Source organism: Phoca vitulina, unplaced genomic scaffold (assembly GCF_004348235.1).
Source record: "Phoca vitulina isolate PV1807 unplaced genomic scaffold, GSC_HSeal_1.0 scaffold9, whole genome shotgun sequence".
Classification (NCBI taxonomy): Eukaryota; Metazoa; Chordata; class Mammalia; order Carnivora; family Phocidae; genus Phoca; species Phoca vitulina.
The window spans coordinates 20,954,472-20,974,005 of NW_022589712.1; the positions used below are offsets into that span (position 1 = coordinate 20,954,472).

Here is a 19,534-nt window from a genome sequence, read left to right on the forward strand (position 1 = left end):
GGGGGGGGGGGGGGGGGGGGGGGGGTGGGGGGGGGGGGAGGGGGGAGCTTCCAGCCAGGAGAAGCTACATTCTTCTTTCTCCATACTCTTCCCACCACACTGTTTCTATCACCAGGAGGGAAGCAATGACTGCAATTGTTTTGGAAAAGCTTCTAAATTTTTCAAATGACATGGTTTTATGCCTTTTTCCTCTGGCGATTGTAGTTTTTGTAAGAAAAAGTCCATTATTCTTTAACGACTCAATACAGTCTTGCTTATATTTGTACTTGTAACGAACCATGGGGTATTCACTGTGAAAGCCACTGAGCACATCTTTAACGACTGATAAATAATTGATTTATGCACATAGTGAAATTACTTCACTTCTTTCTTTTTCTTTACATACTGGAAGTTGAATGAAGATAAGTGCTTGGCATCCAAAGGCTAAGGAAGGGCAGGAGCCCATGAGCAGCACGTTGAGGTTTTCTGTTTTGTTTAACTATAAATGTAAGGTAGCTTTGGCAGGCTGGGCTCAATCCTAGAGTGTGCCAAGAACTTTCCTACGGAAAAAAAGAACTAAGTGCAAAATTAACGATCCAAGCGTTAAAACTCCACAGTGCATGCAAGCACTCCACGTATAAAACAGCCACTCAGAAATAAAAAGAAAACATTTAAGATCAGATGTGCCCTTGTCACTGGGAGGCATCTTCTCCCCAGCTCAGAAGTGAATCTTCAGAAAGGAGGCTGGGAAAGGCAGTGGTTGGCCAACTGAAGGGAGAGGAACCTGAGGGGTATGGAAAACAGAACCCATGCCTGATGAAGTCAGACTTTGGCATGAAAACCCAGTGTTGTTGCTGGTTTTTTTTTTTTTTTTCCTTTCCAAAATAACTTTCAATTAAATTACCAGTCGACTTGAGTACAAAGGATCTCTTCTGATGTAGAATTCTAAAACTGACAGGCATCATGAGAAGCCCTCCTGACCAAAGGAAAGAATTGCTAATTTGCTCTTTAGTTGAAAAAAAAAAAAAAAGTAAAAGAGGATATCAAATCAAATACGCCTTAGAAATTAAATAATCCAAGAGTCAACAGAATATCTGCCATGTAAATGCATAGTTATAAAAAAACAGACAAGGAAGAAAAAAATAGTACATTCATGAAGTCCACTTTCTGCATACCTTTTCAAATTTTGTCAGCAATTCCCGTAAGCTGAAGTTCAAACCAATCATCGTCCAGTAGCCCTTGAAGCCTACATCTTTCCGGCGAACTTCCTTCAGACAACAGCTTTTAACTTCTAAAATCCGTATCTTTTCTGGCTATACTTTAAAATCCTTTGTAAAATCCTTTACAAGCCTTGCCTTTGAGCTATGGTCCATGAGCAGCAGAAGCTTGCGCTGGGACATTTTAGCCACCCCACCGTGGGTCCGTCTTTTCATGGACTTCGGAGTTCGCAAGGAATAGACCTGCTTCTATAATTTCTGGTAGCGCTGTTCCACGAGGCTGGCATGGTCTCTTTTTTCTCTGGGAAGCCCAGGATTCCCTTCTGCTCACCTCACTAATGACCTGCAGCCCACAACTGTTCTCTCCTGGGCCCCAAGCTTAGAGTTTGGTCTCAATTACACACAGCAAAAAGAAGCTATATCCTGGAAACTTGCATGAGAGAAGGCAAAAAAAAAAAAAAAAAAAAAAGGCCAAGTATTACCAAGTTCCTCCATTCAGACTGGTTTCAGAAAGAAAAAGAAAAAAAAAAAATCCTGGGTAAAGAGCCAGTTTTCAAAGAGCATGACTTAAGAAGAGTTCGAACCGCAAGGAGTGTACTCTTGTCTGAAGAAACACCCAGACACGGGACAAGAGGCCACCGGCTTGCACCCTCCCAGACACCGCAGCCTGCGTTGCTATGGCAACCACCAAGCTAGTTGCAGTCCATTCCCCTAGGTCAGGCTATGCCTAAGGGATGCTGTCAGTGCAAGAGAACTAAGTTGTTTGAAAAGTTGTTCTATCTGTCCGGAGAAAAGTTCCCGCAGCAGATCTACCGGCCCCCTCTGTGGAGTGTGCAGCAGGGGAGGGCAGCTGGGGGAGGGGGGGCGGCTCCGCCGTTCCCCTCACTGATCTGACAGTAGTGTGGTAATCCACTTCTCTTTCCAGCGGTTGTTTATTATTTTAATCAGCATCCTCCCTTCCACCACCCTTCACACAGTTTGAAGTGAAGCTCACTCCCACTTCCTGGAGGCCTCCCTTCCCCAAACTGCCGTGTGGTATCTCTCCAATTGTCTCGGTCCCCGAACAGATCATGGGATCCATATTCCACTCTGGAGCCCACCCATGAAAATAAAAGGGGGTGGGTGTAAAAACAACACAAAACACCAAACAAAATATGTGTGATCAGCTGTATTATTTCCAAAAAGGTTTTAACAGTGAAGTGATGGGGAAAATACTTTAAGGGAAAGTTTATCTCACTGATACTACTAAAAGTCACTCAGACTGTTTTCATGTGGAGAATTTGCTTATTTCTGAAATAAAACTTAAGTTGAAAATACCCAAAATGTGAGTAATAACCAATTACTTTCAATGTTGAATTTTGATGTTAAATTTTTCCTGCCATTCACAAAAACACTTCTACGAAGTTTTAAGTATAATTGCTTTAAAGGACAAAGTTCAATCCAAATGATATATTCTCAGCACTGATATTATGGACATCATTCCAAGGCAAAAATGTGGTTTTGCTTTTTGCATTACATAGCTATTTAGTATACCAATAAAAGTCTGACAGATATGTCCATATGAAATGTATTTCTCTCGTGGTGTGCAGAAATTCATCATAGATATATAATGCTCTTAAAGGTGACACGATCACACATGGAATGATGTTAATCTTAATACAACTAAGTTTACTTTCTGCATCAGGGCAGAGAGCAAAGGGAAAAAAAAAAAAAACCCTGAAATTAGAATATGTATCTTCTAAAAGGCTATTTGAGTTACTTAAATATCAAAATTGTCAGCACTGGATCATATGGAGAAAGAGATTCCATTAACAACAGAATAAAAAAACCTATCACAGAACAATATACAGTATGGTTATTATTTTTTGGATTTGCAAACCACTTTTCTTTCCATTTCATTCCCAACTTATTTTCATATCAGTATTTTAATAGCATGTGTTTTACATATGCCGATCTATACAAAATTTAACAAGCTTTTAAAATATTTTCATCATTTATTCATAAAACCAACATGTCTCTGGGGGAAAAATGGTTTTATGAGATTTCTAGCGGAATATATTTCACCTCAAAGTGCCCAATTCAGATTTATACACATGCACGATTAATTTCAGAAACAAGTATGGTAAATTAATGATTATTCAGAGCTGTTTAAGGAAAATTAATCTGCGCAGTTTGTATCAAAAAAGCACTGACATCAGCATGAAGACCAATCATCAGAAATGGAGCAGAGGAACTTACACGGAAACTGACCAGGTTGACCCAGACCTGTGAGGGCTCTGGGGCCACATGTTGAGATCTTTCTTTCAGCAGCAACAAATAAACTTTTTACATAAATACAAGACAAAAGGAACCACCACCACCACCAGCAGCACCACTGCCACAAAAAATAAATAAATAAAGGAGAGAGCGAAAAAGAACAATCTTTCTCAGCTGGGCAAACTTCCAACTACCACCCAGGGTGCTGGATGATTGTGATCAGAGACGCGTGCAAACACGCAATCCCCATGCACATATCAGAAGAATGAATTAAATAAAAACTCTGTGGAACAACAGAGAATAGCATAGTCTTTCTCTAAAGTAGAGTCTTATATTTAAAAGGTTCTTATACCAGAGCAAGAATGATAGGTTATTATTAGAACCCCAATATCCTCTATCTTTAGACAAGGCTAATTTTGTCGGGGAAAAGAAGCATCATCCTGCATATTAGGGAATCTTCCCCAAAGCATGATAGGTACCTGCGTCCTGGAAGAGACAAAGACAGGATAAAGAAAGAGGGGAAGAGTATGTTCTTACCTGTAATTCTAAAGTGGAGTGTCCAGAAGTTAGTCTCTGTACCAAGCACTAGCTTCTCTGACCGTCCCTGCAAATGCCTGTACCCATTCTCAGAACAGACATCCTCTGCTCAAAGACTTAAATAAAGCTCCCAAATTATAGTTATAAAATATCAAAAACTAAGATACTGACAAACTTAGCTATGAATACACCCTGTTTAGGAGGAAAAGGGGAAAAAATACTCAGTGGATCCATATGGAACCATTCAGAAGAAAAAAAAATGTTAATTCTCACCTAATTTTAATAAAAGGGTAACTATACTCTCACTAAAACACTGTAAAGCAACTAAAATATTATTTTATTGACATGTAATTGACATTAAAAATGTAAAGTTTGAAAGACAAATTGTTTATATAAGAATCCAAAAATATTCTATAAAATTCAAATAGCTAAACTTTATATATTACTCAGAAGTACTGTGCTTTTTGATAACTGAGTGATACATTAGAAGTGAGACTTGTAAAATATAAAAGTTAATTGCTTGTATAACTGTAAGCACATTTTACTGTTATGTGTTTGATTTCTGTAAAAAAAAAACACTTTCTCAGTTTAAACTCTGTATACAAAATATCATCTTGGTAATACACCTTACATCTCCACAGCCATTTCTATTTTTACCAAGCACCTCTTTGATACATTATCTCCTATAATCCTGCAATCATTAACACAAAAAATAGAGGCCTCCAGTGTAAGCAGTACATCACCAGAGAGACTTAGTAAATTAGATGATGAAATTTGAAGTAGTTGACATTTTTCCAGTCTAAACTAGCATGCAAATAAATTGTGCATTAATCCTCAAGAGGTGGAAAAAAACACAATACTGCTAATCTCCGTAACAGATCAACACTGAATATGCTAGGATTCTCCAACTAAATAAGCCATGTCTCAAACATGGACACGCAATTCCATGAGGACGCGAATGTTATAGAACCAGAGAGCAGCACAGGAAAACTCAATAATGAAATCAATAAAATCTAAATCTAAATTACTTAATAAAAACCACATTCCATTGCCAAAATGAAAAGAGCTAAATGTATATATGGTTTTGGCATAAACTTTCAAAGTCTAGGCTAATTAAAAACTTTTTATCTCTAAAAACTATATTTCATTTAATTTATTAAAAGATGACTTATTTAGCAATTTCATCAAGGCAACAAGACATTCTCTAGGGTTCAGCCAAATATAAGCAAAAAGAGCAGTCTAAATGCTTTGCTGAAAGGCAACTTATGTCTTACCCATAGAGTAGTCTAAACACAGAGTTCAGATTTTTAAAAACTGTGAAGATATCTAAAGTATGTTTTCTATGCAAAACCTAATGGGTTTCTTTTTACATTGGTCAATATAAAGAATAAAAAGAAAAGGAAAGGAAAGAAAAGGAAAAAAAAAAAAGCTTCTTGGGAACCTCTAAAGTGAAGCATATGGAGGTCAGTAGGTGATTACAAATAAATCAGTACATCATGACTTCATTCAAAATCAAGAGCTTCAGGCATGGGGAGAAAAATGTACTTGTTAGAAACCCATTTGGACTTAAGAAAAGATCCAGATTATAATGCCTTTGAAAAGAACATACACAATTCTCCTTTTCCTAACCCTTCTAACTCAGGGTTTATAATTCAAAAATAAAATAGCTTCAAGACCCAAATCATGATCTGAGATTTCAATTCCTTGTCTGTTGCTGCTGTAGTTCTATTAAGAGGAGTCCACTCTCGATACATTACAGCCCTCTAGTTCACATCAGCCAGCAACCAAGTCTGTCAGCTGCTAGCCATTTAAAGTAATATACAGCCCTAAAGGGCAGAAGGTTCAATCTAAAATGGAGGCCCGAGCCCCCTGATGAAAGGCGGAACTCTCCTTTTATCCCAGAAAGTTCAGGCAATATGCTTTGTTCACAAATTATTTTTAACGTTCATCTCTTCAATAATGTCATCTATTCTGATAATTATACAGGTGACAGTTTGGGAAATAAAAATTATACTTCATAGGAAAAAAGATTCTTTTTTTATTTCCATGACCTACAGTGAGAAGATTCTACAAGACATTTTAAAAGGCACAAAGGGCTTTTTCTTTTTAAGGGGAGTGGATGGGTGGGGTAAGGGTTGAGGAAGAGAAATGCCAGTTGATCTGCTTCTGAATTTGCCAACCAGGTGCAGGGGTCAGCCTTCAACAACCTTCTAAATATTTAATGATTCAGAGAGCACTTGATTAGGTGACTAAAAATAATGCCAAGATAAGTTAATGTTTCAAAACCATATCCTTCCTAAAAAATAGGCAGCATCAGACAAGAATGAAACCATCCCAGGCAGCCAAGCCTCATAATTCCAGATGTCTACTGACAGCACACGCCTGTGGGATATGCAACTAAATCACAGAGGGCTTTGGAGAAAGTTCTTACAGGTTTTGTAAAGGTTTTGTAAAGGCTTTTCTAATTTTCTTCAGCTATCCAGATTTAGAAAATTAAAGCCAAAATTTAAAAACAAATTTTAATAACAGTGAACATGTCAAGATAAACCAAAATTGTAGGTGCTGTTTTGACTCACAAGTAAAAAACTGATACTATCCCCAGGAGGGCGTTGTCTCTGTAATTGTGGATATGTATTGAAGGAACTGGACATTGAAGCAACCCAGAGGAAGCTCAAACTGACCCAGTGAGACCAGCTATGCTTCTGTGTATCATCCTAAGCAGAGGGGCTTTTCTGATGCCTGCAGGACAATCCATTCAGGGCACAGTTCCTGCTTCAACACTGCTCCGCGCCACGATCCTACCATCTCCCTCCTTAGTGTCCATTTTGGAATTCTCTGCCAAATCACACCACAAACTTTCTTTGACTCCCTCATCATGATTCACCTTCACTAGTCTCACCAATACATTTACCACTTGAGCCATTTAGACTTACAAATATGGCTCCTCCAAAAGACACAGTCTATCATCATCCTTTTTTATTCCCTGAGTATCTTTAAGTTATATTTACTTTCTGCACTTTTATCTCACTTCCTTCATATTCTTACTCTGAGCAATGAGTTCTACATTATGTCTTTGTTTATTTCCTAAAAGTTTTCGATAAAGTACTGGATAGACAGTGAGCCCAGACAATGTATTATGCAGCTCATAATAAAATCAATAGGCTGGGGCGCCTGGGTGGCTCAGTTGGTTAAGCGACTGCCTTCGGCTCAGGTCATGATCCTGGAGTCCCGGGATCGAGTCCCGCATTGGGCTACCTGCTCAGCAGGGAGTCTGCTTCTCCCTCTCCCGCTCCCCCCTCTTGTGCTCTCTCTCTCTCTCACTCTCTCTCTCAAATAAATAAATAAAATCTTTAAAAAAAATCAATAGGCTGATCACAGAATGAAGAATTCCTAGGTTTGATAGAATTAAGTTGAGCCATTACATTTCCTGGAGATTATTAGAAGCAGCAGAATTGACTTTTAAAAATCTGCCAAATGGGGTGGGGATAATTTAGCAATATTCATCAAACATTAAAATGTCTATAACCTGTGAGTCAGAAATTCTACCCCTAGGAATCTAATTTGCAAATATGTAGACATAGGTACAAGGATGCTCAGTAAGTCCTACCTGATACAGCAAAAAGCTGAAAACAATCTAAATGTCCATCAGTAGACAACTATGTAAATAAATTATGGCAGATTTCCCACAACGGAATGCTGTGCCACTATGGAAAAGAGGGAGATGGTTTCTATGTGCTCATAAGAAATCATCTCTACTATATATGTATGTATATAGGATAGGTAAAAAGGGGGGGTTGATACAGTTATGTAAAAGTACATTGTATGAGATACAGAAAATATCTCTGGAAAGATGTGTTAAGAAGATAGCACTGACAGTCACCTCTGAGAGAGGGACTGGAGATCTGAGTGTCTTGAATAGGACACTTTCAGTATTTTATAGCACATGAAAATTTTACCACGAGCACAAGATACTTTTTCCACACAAAAGTAAATCAATAAATAGATGGGAAAGTCCCAACTAAAACACATTTATCTTTCTGGGTAGATATCTATTTGTTTTAATGGTGGCATAATTAGATTTGAAGGTAAATGCCACCACAATCATTTTTGCTTCTGAAAGTTTCAGAAGTTTTTAGGGGCCAGATGGTCTGACATTCTACCAAATCAGCCCTCAATAGAAATACGCCTTCAACGGCAGTGGGCTGGTCAATGGTAAACTTTTCTAAAGGGGAGACAAAGCCTTTTTGTTCTTGTAAGTTACTCAATAACTAGTAACTCCAGCTTACTTAAATAATAACTTTGTGTCTAAAATAGGCAGTATACAATTCAAACTATTCTCTTTCCCAGGAAACTGGTATCTATCTTTGTTACCTCATACTTGATATCCTATGGTATATAATTTTTGGGAATGTTTATAAAATCAATTGACATGTACCCACAAAAGAATAGCCTTGGGGTGCCTGGGTGGTTCAGTCGTTGGGCATCTGCCTTCGGCTCAGGTCATGATCCCAGGGTCCTGGGATCGAGCCCCGCATCAGGCTCCCTGCTCAGTGGGAAGCCTGCTTCTCCCTCTCCCGCTCCCCCTGCTTGTGTTCCCTCTCTCGCTGTGTCTCTCTCTGTCAAATAAATAAATAAAATCTTTAAAAAAAAAAAAAAAGAGTATCTAGCCTGGTTTGCTCAAGGCAACTGAAGCATCATTTAATCTTTCAAGTTGAGCTACGTGATCCAACCTAGGGGGCTGGCTGAGTGAGTGCCAGGGTTTACTACTGACTACAGAGATGGTGCAATACAATTAGCAATTGTGTTCGTGGATCTAAGTTACAGTAGCTAGAGAGAAAATAGGAGGAAGGCAGCCCTGCTTCTCACGTCTGGAGAAGTACACGTCATGTGTTGTGAAAGTTGCTCTAACAAAAGGAGATACACCACTGCAGCTGAAACAGCCATCAGACCCTGAGGTCGGCCACAGTCTTCTTTAGGACCATATCCACTAACAGAGGGGGGTTTATAATCTCTAGCTCTACTTTAACTTTGCCAAACCAAGGAATTCAAAGCACAATTTAAATCCAGAATTTGCATGTGATGTAATGAGCACTGGGTGTTACATGAAACTGATGAATCACTGAACTCAACCTCTGAAACTAATAATACACTATATGTTAGTTAATTAAATTTAAATAAACAAATAAATCCAGAATTTGATCTGGCAGGTGTTTTAATTTTAAAATAAAAATATGGGATTATTACAATGTAATACAGCCTTAAAAAGCACAACACTGAACTAATATTTATGCTTATAGGACAAGTACTGGCATAAAAATTGTAAGCTTGGGAAGCTGAAAAAATATCCAAGTGATGTTGCTACTGCACAAATATTTTTAAAATATCACTTCAGAAATACCTTTATAATTAATGAGAGCCATATAATAAAATTGATCTCATTTTTCAATTATAATTCCTCTTTTACCAGACTTTTAACACCCATCTTGATCACTAGATTTACTGATCACTAGAATGACTGTTGGTAATGTGCAAAAACCAAGTATACACTCAGAAGTTTAAAGTCTACCTTTAGTTAGTAAATTCAAAACATGATGCATGTTATTAAGGATGCTACAAAGACTGCGCAACACTGGAAAATACGAAATAAATTTAGAAAACTTAAATGCAATCTAAACGTTGCCACAAGATATTTTGAGGAATTTCAATATTCTTTGACTCATCCCACCCATCTCTCTTCCCACTCCCAGAGCCATCGGTTGCTCTGTTTAGCTGTGGCATATTTTTTTAAATGCCTCTTAACTACTTTTCAGTCAACACTACATATTCTTATAGAAATGATTATGGCTCAGAATGACAAGAACTTATATCATTAGAACATAACTTTCTCATTAGAAATTATGAATCAGATCCTACTACTACTATAATAGTCTAAAAAGCAATATAGAACCATCTTAATAATGTGAGAAAGTAATAATGTTACATATGAACTAGGTTACTTATTTATATTATTACATCCCAGCCCTAATATAATATATCTTTCATGGGATAAATAAGAAACAACAACACTCTTAGAGTCAAGAGACCTGGGTTGTGATTTGATCTGTAATAATACTTATCTAGCTGCTTGATCCAGAAAAAGACACTTGAACCCTTGTCTAGACTTTGATTTTTCTTTGTAAAATGAACCTCTCACACTTCAGCAAACACTCAAATACTCTTATCAAGAAAGACATTCACCAGCACTATAGAGTTGATTGGTCATTAGTTTCAACAAAAATTCATTGGTAGTTGGATAATTTTAATTATAGCACAATTGAGACTTTAATAAAATTCTATGCATTACCAGGAGTGTTTTCATATATTCCCCCTAAATTAATAAAAACTCTGAAAAATATATTATTACAATAGATTATTTTGAGAAGCATGTGTATGTTAACTTAATATTCCTGTAAATTTTCACCAAAATGTTCATAACTTGTAAAGTGTTAACACTGGCTATTATTAGAAACACAATTTTAAAAACAAATATATATAAATTATAAAAAAGTTCACCACTGATCGCCAATTATTAAAAAGCAATATAAAATAACCATCACATCAGTGAAGTGGTTCCTGAGATAGCAATATTCTTCCCATTTTGTTCACTGATGTACCCCCAGAGGTTACAACAGTCCCTGACACATAGTAGACAACCAAAAAATAATCACTGGATTACTGAATGTATCTGTATGAATCAATTTCATACATACGATCTTTACATAAGCTCCTAAAATGTTTAGACTTCACACAACTTGGAATCACAAATACTCTTCAATGACCAACTATTTAAATATCAAAATGTCTTAATATTGTTTGATACCCTCTTGCGACAGTTTTGTCACTCACCTCCTAACAGAACTGATCCAAGCCATCCTTCTTGAAGCTCTCTCTCTCAAATTCTCTTCTGTTTCCAATTAGCATGACAAACCAAACTAAATTCTCTTCAAAAACTACTTTAATCAAAAAGCCACATATTTTATCTCCCCCTCTATTGCTTCATCTATAAAACTAGTACAATAATAGCTAATTTCAAATGTAAATTAACAATGACTTTTTTAGAACATGTATACTTTATATCTGGCAAACTGTGTTTGGTCCATAGAAAGCATGCAACAATAATAAATAAAAAGTTAATTCCATGCTTACAGCTTTAAAATCCAAAAGTTTTTGATACTACCGTATCAGCTCTCTACCTTTCTTTAATGTTCTCCATATCCCAACCCAAAAATACCTAAACTATAATGCAGCATCTAATAGAACGTTCTGTGATGATGGAAATGCTCTCTATCTTTGATGCCCAATAGAGTAGGATGGCTATTGAATACCTGAAATGTAGCTAGTCTGACTGAGGAACTAAATTTTTTTAAAAAGATTTTATTTATTTATTTGACAGAGAGAGAGAGAGCACAAACAGGGGGGAGAAGTAGAGGGAGAAGAAGCAGGGTCCCCACTGAGCAGGGAGCCCAAAGCAGGGCTCAATCCCAGGACCCTGAGATCATGAGCAGAGTTGAAGGCAGATGCTTAAAAGACTGAGCCACTCAGGCACCCCTGAGGAACTAAATTTTAATTGTTTAATTTTAATTAATTTTCATTTTCATGTAAACAGTCACAGATGGCCAGGGGCTTCACTATACATGCCAGGCATGATTTCTTTACAATATTCTCAAGGATATGCCTTTCTAACTTCCTCCAAGACACACTCTACTTTTTCTCCACTGATAGGATTCTCTTCTCTTAAACAATAGCCTCCCTTTTTTCTATCCATGGAAACTTCATCCAGTCAACAAGGTCCAATTCACTTTCCCTGCTCTGCTCAAAGCCTTGTGCTATAGCTTTAATTCAACAACTTCCGATTCATAGCACTCCTCTCTATCATGCTGCACTGTTATCCTCTACCTTTCTTACATCCTGCCTTGCTTTATTTACAGGGCATTTTGTCCATTTATCTTCCCTCCAACCCCAATAGGGAGTAAGCTCTTTGAGAGAAAGGGGAAAAAAGTTGAATTTATTTGTCCCCCAAATAACCAATAGAATGCTAAACATACGATCATTGTTCAACAGTTGTTAATTAATAGGAATAAAACAATTAGAATTTATTAAAATTTTACATCCTTAATGTGATTTACAATTGAAGAGAAAACCAAGATCTTGGCAGACACATATATTTACAAAGTTACCAAAGTAGTTAATCTCATTCAACTTTCAAATAAAAAAATTCTAGGGGTTATTTTGATATTTCCATTTGCTGAAAGGATCCCAAGTTACTCTAAAGATTTTGTACTTTTCTTACTCATAAATTTCTTCAAAGAGAGGTTCTGGTCCTTCTTCTGTAAACCACTCAAGCTTAACTTCTTGACAAAAAGTTAACTTGACTGTATTTTTTAAGTCATACTTTAAATTTTGAAAGAAAGTGCTGCCCTCTTGTGAAATGAGGTAGAAGATTTATCTTTTCACGGACAGTTGAGTAAATATTGCAAAGGTATTAAAAGTTAAATTTTAACATTGAAACAAAACAGAGTTTATCTCAAAGTTGTATCTATTTCCCCTGAGGTCTCTCCCTTCTGGTCTTGGTTAATTTTCCACCCAAACGAGGAATGGATCATCAACTTGCACTGCTCACAAGTGTACTGTAACTAAAAAATAATGAATGACAGGAATATCTTTACTATAACAGGAATGAATGAAAGACTGTAGTTTTTAAATATTCTATTACTGAGGGGACAGTGGAAGAGCCAGTAACAGAGAAGATGAGTCATTGATAATGTGGGAAGTTTTGAGTCAACCCATTAACCTTGGGTAAGAGTCTAATCTGTCTTTAATCTGTCTTTATTTACATATAAAGTATTTTAATAATACCTCATATCAATATTACCATAAATAAGATTATATTCTTAACAGGTATTTAAACAATAAAGTCCCTCAGAAAGTCTAACAATTGCAACATATGCCATCTTTTATTTGGGCATATATTATATGGTTCAAGTACTAGGTGCCATAAAAATATTACTTTGAAGGAGCTCACATTCTGCTATCCATGAAATGCCTGGAAAACCATTCCCTGATTTCATGAAGAACAAGTGTGAGGAGATTCACAGTTCACAGAAATGACTGCCATAAAACCTATGGGCTTTAAGGATCCAATTAAACATGTCAGTTTACTTGAGTGACAAATAATAGATCACCTCAATTCTAAAGGTATCAAGAACTAGAATAGGAGAAAGAAAAATTAGTGTCAATCCCATAGTGTTTCCTTTTTTCTATGGAGTGAGCGTCTTATAATGAGTTTTTGCTTCCTCTCCCATCCTTTCCTCTGGGCCTGGAATGGAAAGAGGATGAGAGGTTGGCTGCACAAAGAGTATATAGTAAGAGTAGACCTAACCATCTTGATCTTTCTCCAACATTACCAAACATGAGTAATTCACAAACCAGTTTTCATTTACCCACCACATTGGGACACACATGTAAATAGTTACCATTTACATAGGAATATTAGGAACAGGTGTGCCCATAAAAGAACACGTTTAAAATTTAGAACATTCTTTGATTTGATGCTCAGCACTGTAAGGGAGCTGTATATTTAAAGTAATCTTCAGGAAATTCTTTTGTAATGTAGATCTTTTGTCAAATTAAAAGCCATCCCCTGATATATTTGCTTTAGCCGTTTGAATTTTTATGCATGAGAGGTTTTCTTAACTTGGGAAAACATTCCATTTCTTGATTGGTATTATGATAGAGAATAAAGGAGTGTCTGGATAATGAGGTGAAAAAATGCCTTAAGGAAGAGTATGGGTCTAATATTTACTAATATAATACATTTTTGGTACAGCTTCCCTAAAAAAAAAAAAATCCCTTTTTAAAACAACCCATAAAAAAATGCAGGAATGACAATCATGCTGTTCTATTATTCTAATTAGTGCCTCTCTGTTCAAATAGCAGACACCCACAGAGGAACCTTGTAACATTTTGGTGAGCTAATTGAGAAAAACAATCTCCAATTAAATGTTAAGGAAAGAACATTAACATGAATATGATTTATAACATTTTAAATTAAATAAGGCTTTGATTTTACTGGACTTCAGGCAAAGGAAATGTTGATTCATCATATACCTAAGGGATAATGTTTCTAACAAATAAACAAAGGTGAAAAAGGCAGGGAAATATATGCCTCAATAACTTTTCAAACCGAATAGAATTACATGACACTGTAACCACTAATTCCCTTAATCTTGTGGAAGGGGTGGAAGTCTGACAAAGTGAACGATTAAGTAAGTCCATTAAAATAGAAGAAGTCAACCTAAGTCTTGTTACCATTTATTTAATCAGGTAAAACAGAACCTGTTCAGTGACCCATAGCAAAGATCAACAAGAAAAGGTTTTCAAGTTCAAAGAAGAAAAGAAATGTGCCACCACAGTGTGTGCTAAATAATAAGTTTTCGGTAGAGGTGTGTTGATTCAATGCGATGGACCACTGAACACCATTTTGACATAAATTTTTTTAAAGATATGCTTCCTCTCCCTTCCCCTCACTAGCAGTCAGTGTTACCTGGGCATCTCACACTTTCTGCCAGTCAGAACCACGCCCTGAGTAGCTCTAAACACTACATCACCAACACAGCTCTCTGCACGTCTCCCCAAAGCTTTTTCTCCTGCTAATGTTAAGCCGCCACAGCCCTCCGTTCTGCCCAGATTTCTTGATCACCAACATGAAGACTGCTTTCTCTGGCTCATTTCATTTTATTTTTTTGAGATTCTTACGTAAGAAGAGTCTATCTCCTGTTTTTAATCAAAGAGCTAAGCTTGAATTACCTTGTTGACTTGTATCAACTACCTTCCATGCTGCAAGCACCATTCTACTATGTGGATTGTATTTCCATCATTTTTTAAATTCTTGGGTTTCCTCTCTTCTTCTCACATTTAACTAGGAGCAAAGCCCAAGAAGGAATATAGAAGTTGTCTCTGGAGCCATTAAATTTAAATACATCTTCAAAACAAAATACTTTATAACTAAACAGGATCTAAGTTCTATGTTTTTAAAAAGGTAGACTATAATTTTATTACATTAAAAAAACAAAATTATGCATAGTAATTAGGATAGAAATAATTCTTCAAACTACAGTATTCTTAAGAAAAAAAAATTACCTGAGAAGAATTCAATTTAATAACTGGCACAGACAAATTTCCAGGCCTTTAGCTAATTCTATGCCAACAAGATTTAAATTCATTAGCACTATATACTGAAATTTAGATAAAGTTAGTTTCTCTGATAAACTAAGAATTATGAAATGATAGGGTTTTTTTTTTTTTAATAAAGCACTATGGAAAAAATAAAACTAAAAAAACTGCTATCGAAAGAATATAAATTAAGCCTCTAAAAATAAATGTATTACTAATACATAATTAAACCTAGACCTAGCTATCATAATTTTCTCTTCATTTCTAAAGTTCCTTAGATTATTATTAGGATATTAACAGTTTGTAAAACTAGTATCATGTGTTATAAAATATTTTCTTAAATTCTCAATCACTGAGATGAGAGAGCATTAATTTTGAATACCCTGTTATTTTATACCTAAAGCCTAATTCCATTAGAAAATGATTGTACCTCTATGAAACTCTCTATTTTGGCTCTTTGGATCCAAAGTGACATACAAATATCAGCCATTTCAACTAGTTAGACAAAGTTTTTCAGTACTAATTTTAGAGTTCATTTAAAACGGCATAAAAAGGGGGTGCCTGAGTGGCTCAGATGGTTAAGCATCTGCCTTCAGCTTGGGTCATGATCCCGGGATCCTGGGATCAAGCCCCATGTCCAGCTCCTGGCTCAGCGGGGAGCCTGCTTCTCCCCCTGCTCGTGCTCTCTCTCTCTCTCTCTATCTCTGGGTCTCGAATGAATAAATAAAATCTTTAAAAAAATAATAATAAAAAGATAAAATGGCATAAAAGGATGATAAACGTAATTTGCATGAATTGGGACCCACCAAATGGGGAGGCTGCCCTCGTGGTCCAGGCCACATCGCAAATCTAAGCCAAAATCAGCCTGCATTTACAGCAGTGCCCCCCTGTCAAGGACACCCAGCATACACCAGCCACCATCCTCCAACTCAGCTTTGGCTAGCTCGCCTTACCCTAGAAAATAAGACCTTCCAGCCTCATGAGGAAATCTCCCCACCTCTCAGCCAAGCATGCCCTATTTCCACCTTGCCTTTTCTAAGGCTCTACAAAACTCACTCTTTCCCCAAATCCCCCAGGAACAGTGCTCCATGCTACTCCCCCAGTCCATGGATTGTGTTGCCTTGAATAAGGACAGCAAACACCTTAGTAAATTGTATTAGTTTGTCATTTGACAAGGATGAAGATTAGGAATACTTAATAACTACGGAGTTTTGTACATAGTTCCACAGGGTTTTGCTTTTCCTATGCATGGATTGATTTCTTTCAGCAACTGTGCAGCCATGCTTTTATTTACATATATCCCTCCTTTGCAAATGCAAAGTCATATGTGACACAGTATTATGAAGAAAACTTCCCCAGTGATCTTGCCCTTTTTAGGAACATGATGAAAATAATTAACAAAACAATAAATATGGCAAGCCACAGATACCATAGACTCAACTATACATGCAAAACATAATTTCAGAAAGCATGAGTGCATGTGTATAGAAGTATACAATAATATTTTTGATCCAGACAGAGAACCACTTCAGCAAAATTAACACAAATTTTTAACAAAACTCAATTATTCACAAAATAAACAAAAACCTGCCTATTTCCATAAAAACTATCCAATCCAACCTACTCTCTCACTAAACAAAGTTAAACTCCTTTCCTATTTCACCAACATGCAATATTTTGAACCTTAACCTAGACTTTAAGTATTTGTAGTTCCCTTAAAATACATTATCTTCTAATCCCCTTCGATAAATCAAAATTTAAACTTCCACCTTTAAATCCTGAGCTCTGCTTCTTCCATGAAATCTGCTCTAACTCCAAACTGGTGATCACTCATGTACGTTACATTCCAGACCCCATCCTTCTCTGATGGAGACAAGAGCCCTTGATGACACCGTACCTTTAACTTTGCCTCATACTTCTGCTCCAGGCATCGATAAATTTTCCCAAGACAATCCGCTACTACTTTCTCTAAAGCTATATGATTATGTTGAATGAAAGGGGGCATGAAACAGAGTGCTGTGGGTTCTGACAGACTCCACTGGGAAAATTAAAAGTTTGTCTATGTAAACCCAGAAGGAGCAAAAAAAAAAAAAAAAAAAGTATTAAATCAGGCTCAGGGTCAAAATTTTCCTGGTTATAGAACATCTATTAAAGAAGCATAACCCATAATACATTACACATAATCTACATAAGTATAATCTCTTCAGGGAAACCCATATAATAAAATCATAATAATCAGAATCAAACAAATGCCCTATTGGAAAAACATCTCTTTCTTCCTGGGCTGGGCAGAATGTATCACTGTTTGTTTGTTTTGTTTTTTCCAAAACAAAGAAAGCATTTCCAGTTAAGAAGAGAATAGGAAGTTATAGAGTTCTTTGAGAAGATGGAGGAGGTGGGTAGATCCGTGACATTTTATCTCTAAGCTGACCTTCAGTCACTAGTGCATAAAACACTTGGAACTGAGCCATAAGCAGTGCAGCTTGTCTATACGGGAGGAAAGCAAACAGAAAACTCAGAGTTTAAGAAACATCACTCTCCAGTCCCTCAAACTAGACAAATTTTGCCTCTTGGGATTAGGGTTAGAAAAACAAAAGATTGCCCCCAAAAAAGACATTTATGACAGTGAAAAGGATGTCATATTAGCAGGAAGTTACAGAGAAATGACTGGAAAAAGGATCTAAATATGACTAGGGCAACTAAAAAAGAAACTGAAGCTTTTATACAATATGTACAACCTCTACAGACAACACTACATATTAAATCCACACCTGTAAAATTTCCTGGCTCAGACTACAGGGTATTTGTACAAGTAGTACAAATTTAACGAAAAATTAGCCATAATATGAAAAACTTCAGACCACGCTTTTGCAGCTTTGTAACTATGTCAAAATTAGCTAACCCACACATAGTAATGAAGAAAATACCGTCTTTTCAAAAAGGGACATACGCTCTGTGCTTTGTGTGAGATCTCGTTAACTCGGAGTAAGTTCCAGTTAAAGACAAACAGGTTTTACATACCATACTAGATTTTAATTATAGCTAAATATAGTTGCTAATTTTATATTCATGTAAACACCTGCATTGCCTATGTCAAGATTCTTGAGCAGTAAGATTTCTGAGAACCTAAAGCATCAAATCAACCAATCACAAATTAATTGCCTTATTCATGGAAATATTATTCAAATCTTCAGTATTTTTTCTTTAATAACTGAGTTGTGCTCAATTGAATTGATTAAAAGCATAAGACAAACACTCTAAAATTAGCATTTTGTTATATCACTTAATATAAGCATGGTATTCAGAATCTGTAATTATCTTAGGGCCAAGGAATAATTTCAATAATGGTTTATTATCATTGGTGAGAGTGGGTCAGGATCACTAAGATACTAATATTTAAGGGTAGAGCTTTTATTTCTTCCTCAGCTCCAGAAAGGAAAAAAAAAGTTCTCTTATTTCATTTTATTTACTTATTAGTCTGAAATAAATACTCTTTGTCCAAGAACTTCTAGTCTTTAAATAAAGAGTAAAAAAAACCTGGCAATAGAAACTATTTCAACTGCATTAAATGAAAATAACACCAATACATTTTGAATTTCAAAACAAAGATCACAGTTGAGAAGCAGCTCTTTTCAAAACATTTTGATCTATGATATAAATATTGGGACCACATTGGCAGACTTTCATACAAACCCCTAATAACAACAGTTGTTAAAATAAGTATTTATACAGCAATTTTCATGAGACCAGAGCTTCAAACAAATAAATATAAACTGTACTCATGATTATATATCTCCCTGACTCAAATCTGTATGTTGCAAGATGCCCTTTAAGGGATATAAAAACTAAATGAGACATTTTTTTTTTCTGGCAATTTCTCAAGAAATTATAAGCTAATTATCTTAGCAGAGAAAAAATTTATAAATTTTACTTATGATACCTGTTGAGAAAATAGATGTAAAAGAGAGTTTAAATTTTGTCTATTCAGTAGTATATTCATGCAAATATTTTCATGCTTAATAAACCATAAACTTTCTGAGTTTCTTTAGTATTACAGTAAAAGATACTCTCAACATAGCATGTTTGGAGTAGACTTTACAGGTCCTCTAGAGTCCACCTTTGTATAATATTTCAGTTAAGCTAATGATTCAGTATCATTATATTATTGTTAATATGATTATTATAATAATCAATATAATGATTCCATCTATAATATAATCGATAAGTATTTTCCAATTTCTGTGTGAACACTGACACAATGGAGAACTGCTTTTCAATGTATCAGGTTCCAAAATTACTTTTTTATATTAAAGCAGGAAAAAAAGGAGCTTCCA

At 36.0% G+C, this 19,534-nt stretch overlaps 1 protein-coding gene across 9 annotated transcripts in view; it reads right to left on the reverse strand.

The window, feature by feature from the left end:
- Positions 1–19,534, reverse strand: part of UTRN (utrophin) — a 491,233-nt gene that overhangs the window by 155,736 nt on the left and 315,963 nt on the right. Inside the window, exon 1 of one of the 9 annotated variants that reach the window (XM_032407735.1) lies at positions 1,155–1,635. The exons of the other annotated variants lie outside the window; for them this stretch is intronic. Within the exon in view, the coding sequence (XP_032263626.1) occupies positions 1,155–1,205 (51 nt within the window). The 5' untranslated portion in view covers positions 1,206–1,635. Of the gene's footprint in view, positions 1–1,154; positions 1,636–19,534 lie in introns of those variants that run through there. 9 annotated transcript variants of the gene reach the window in all.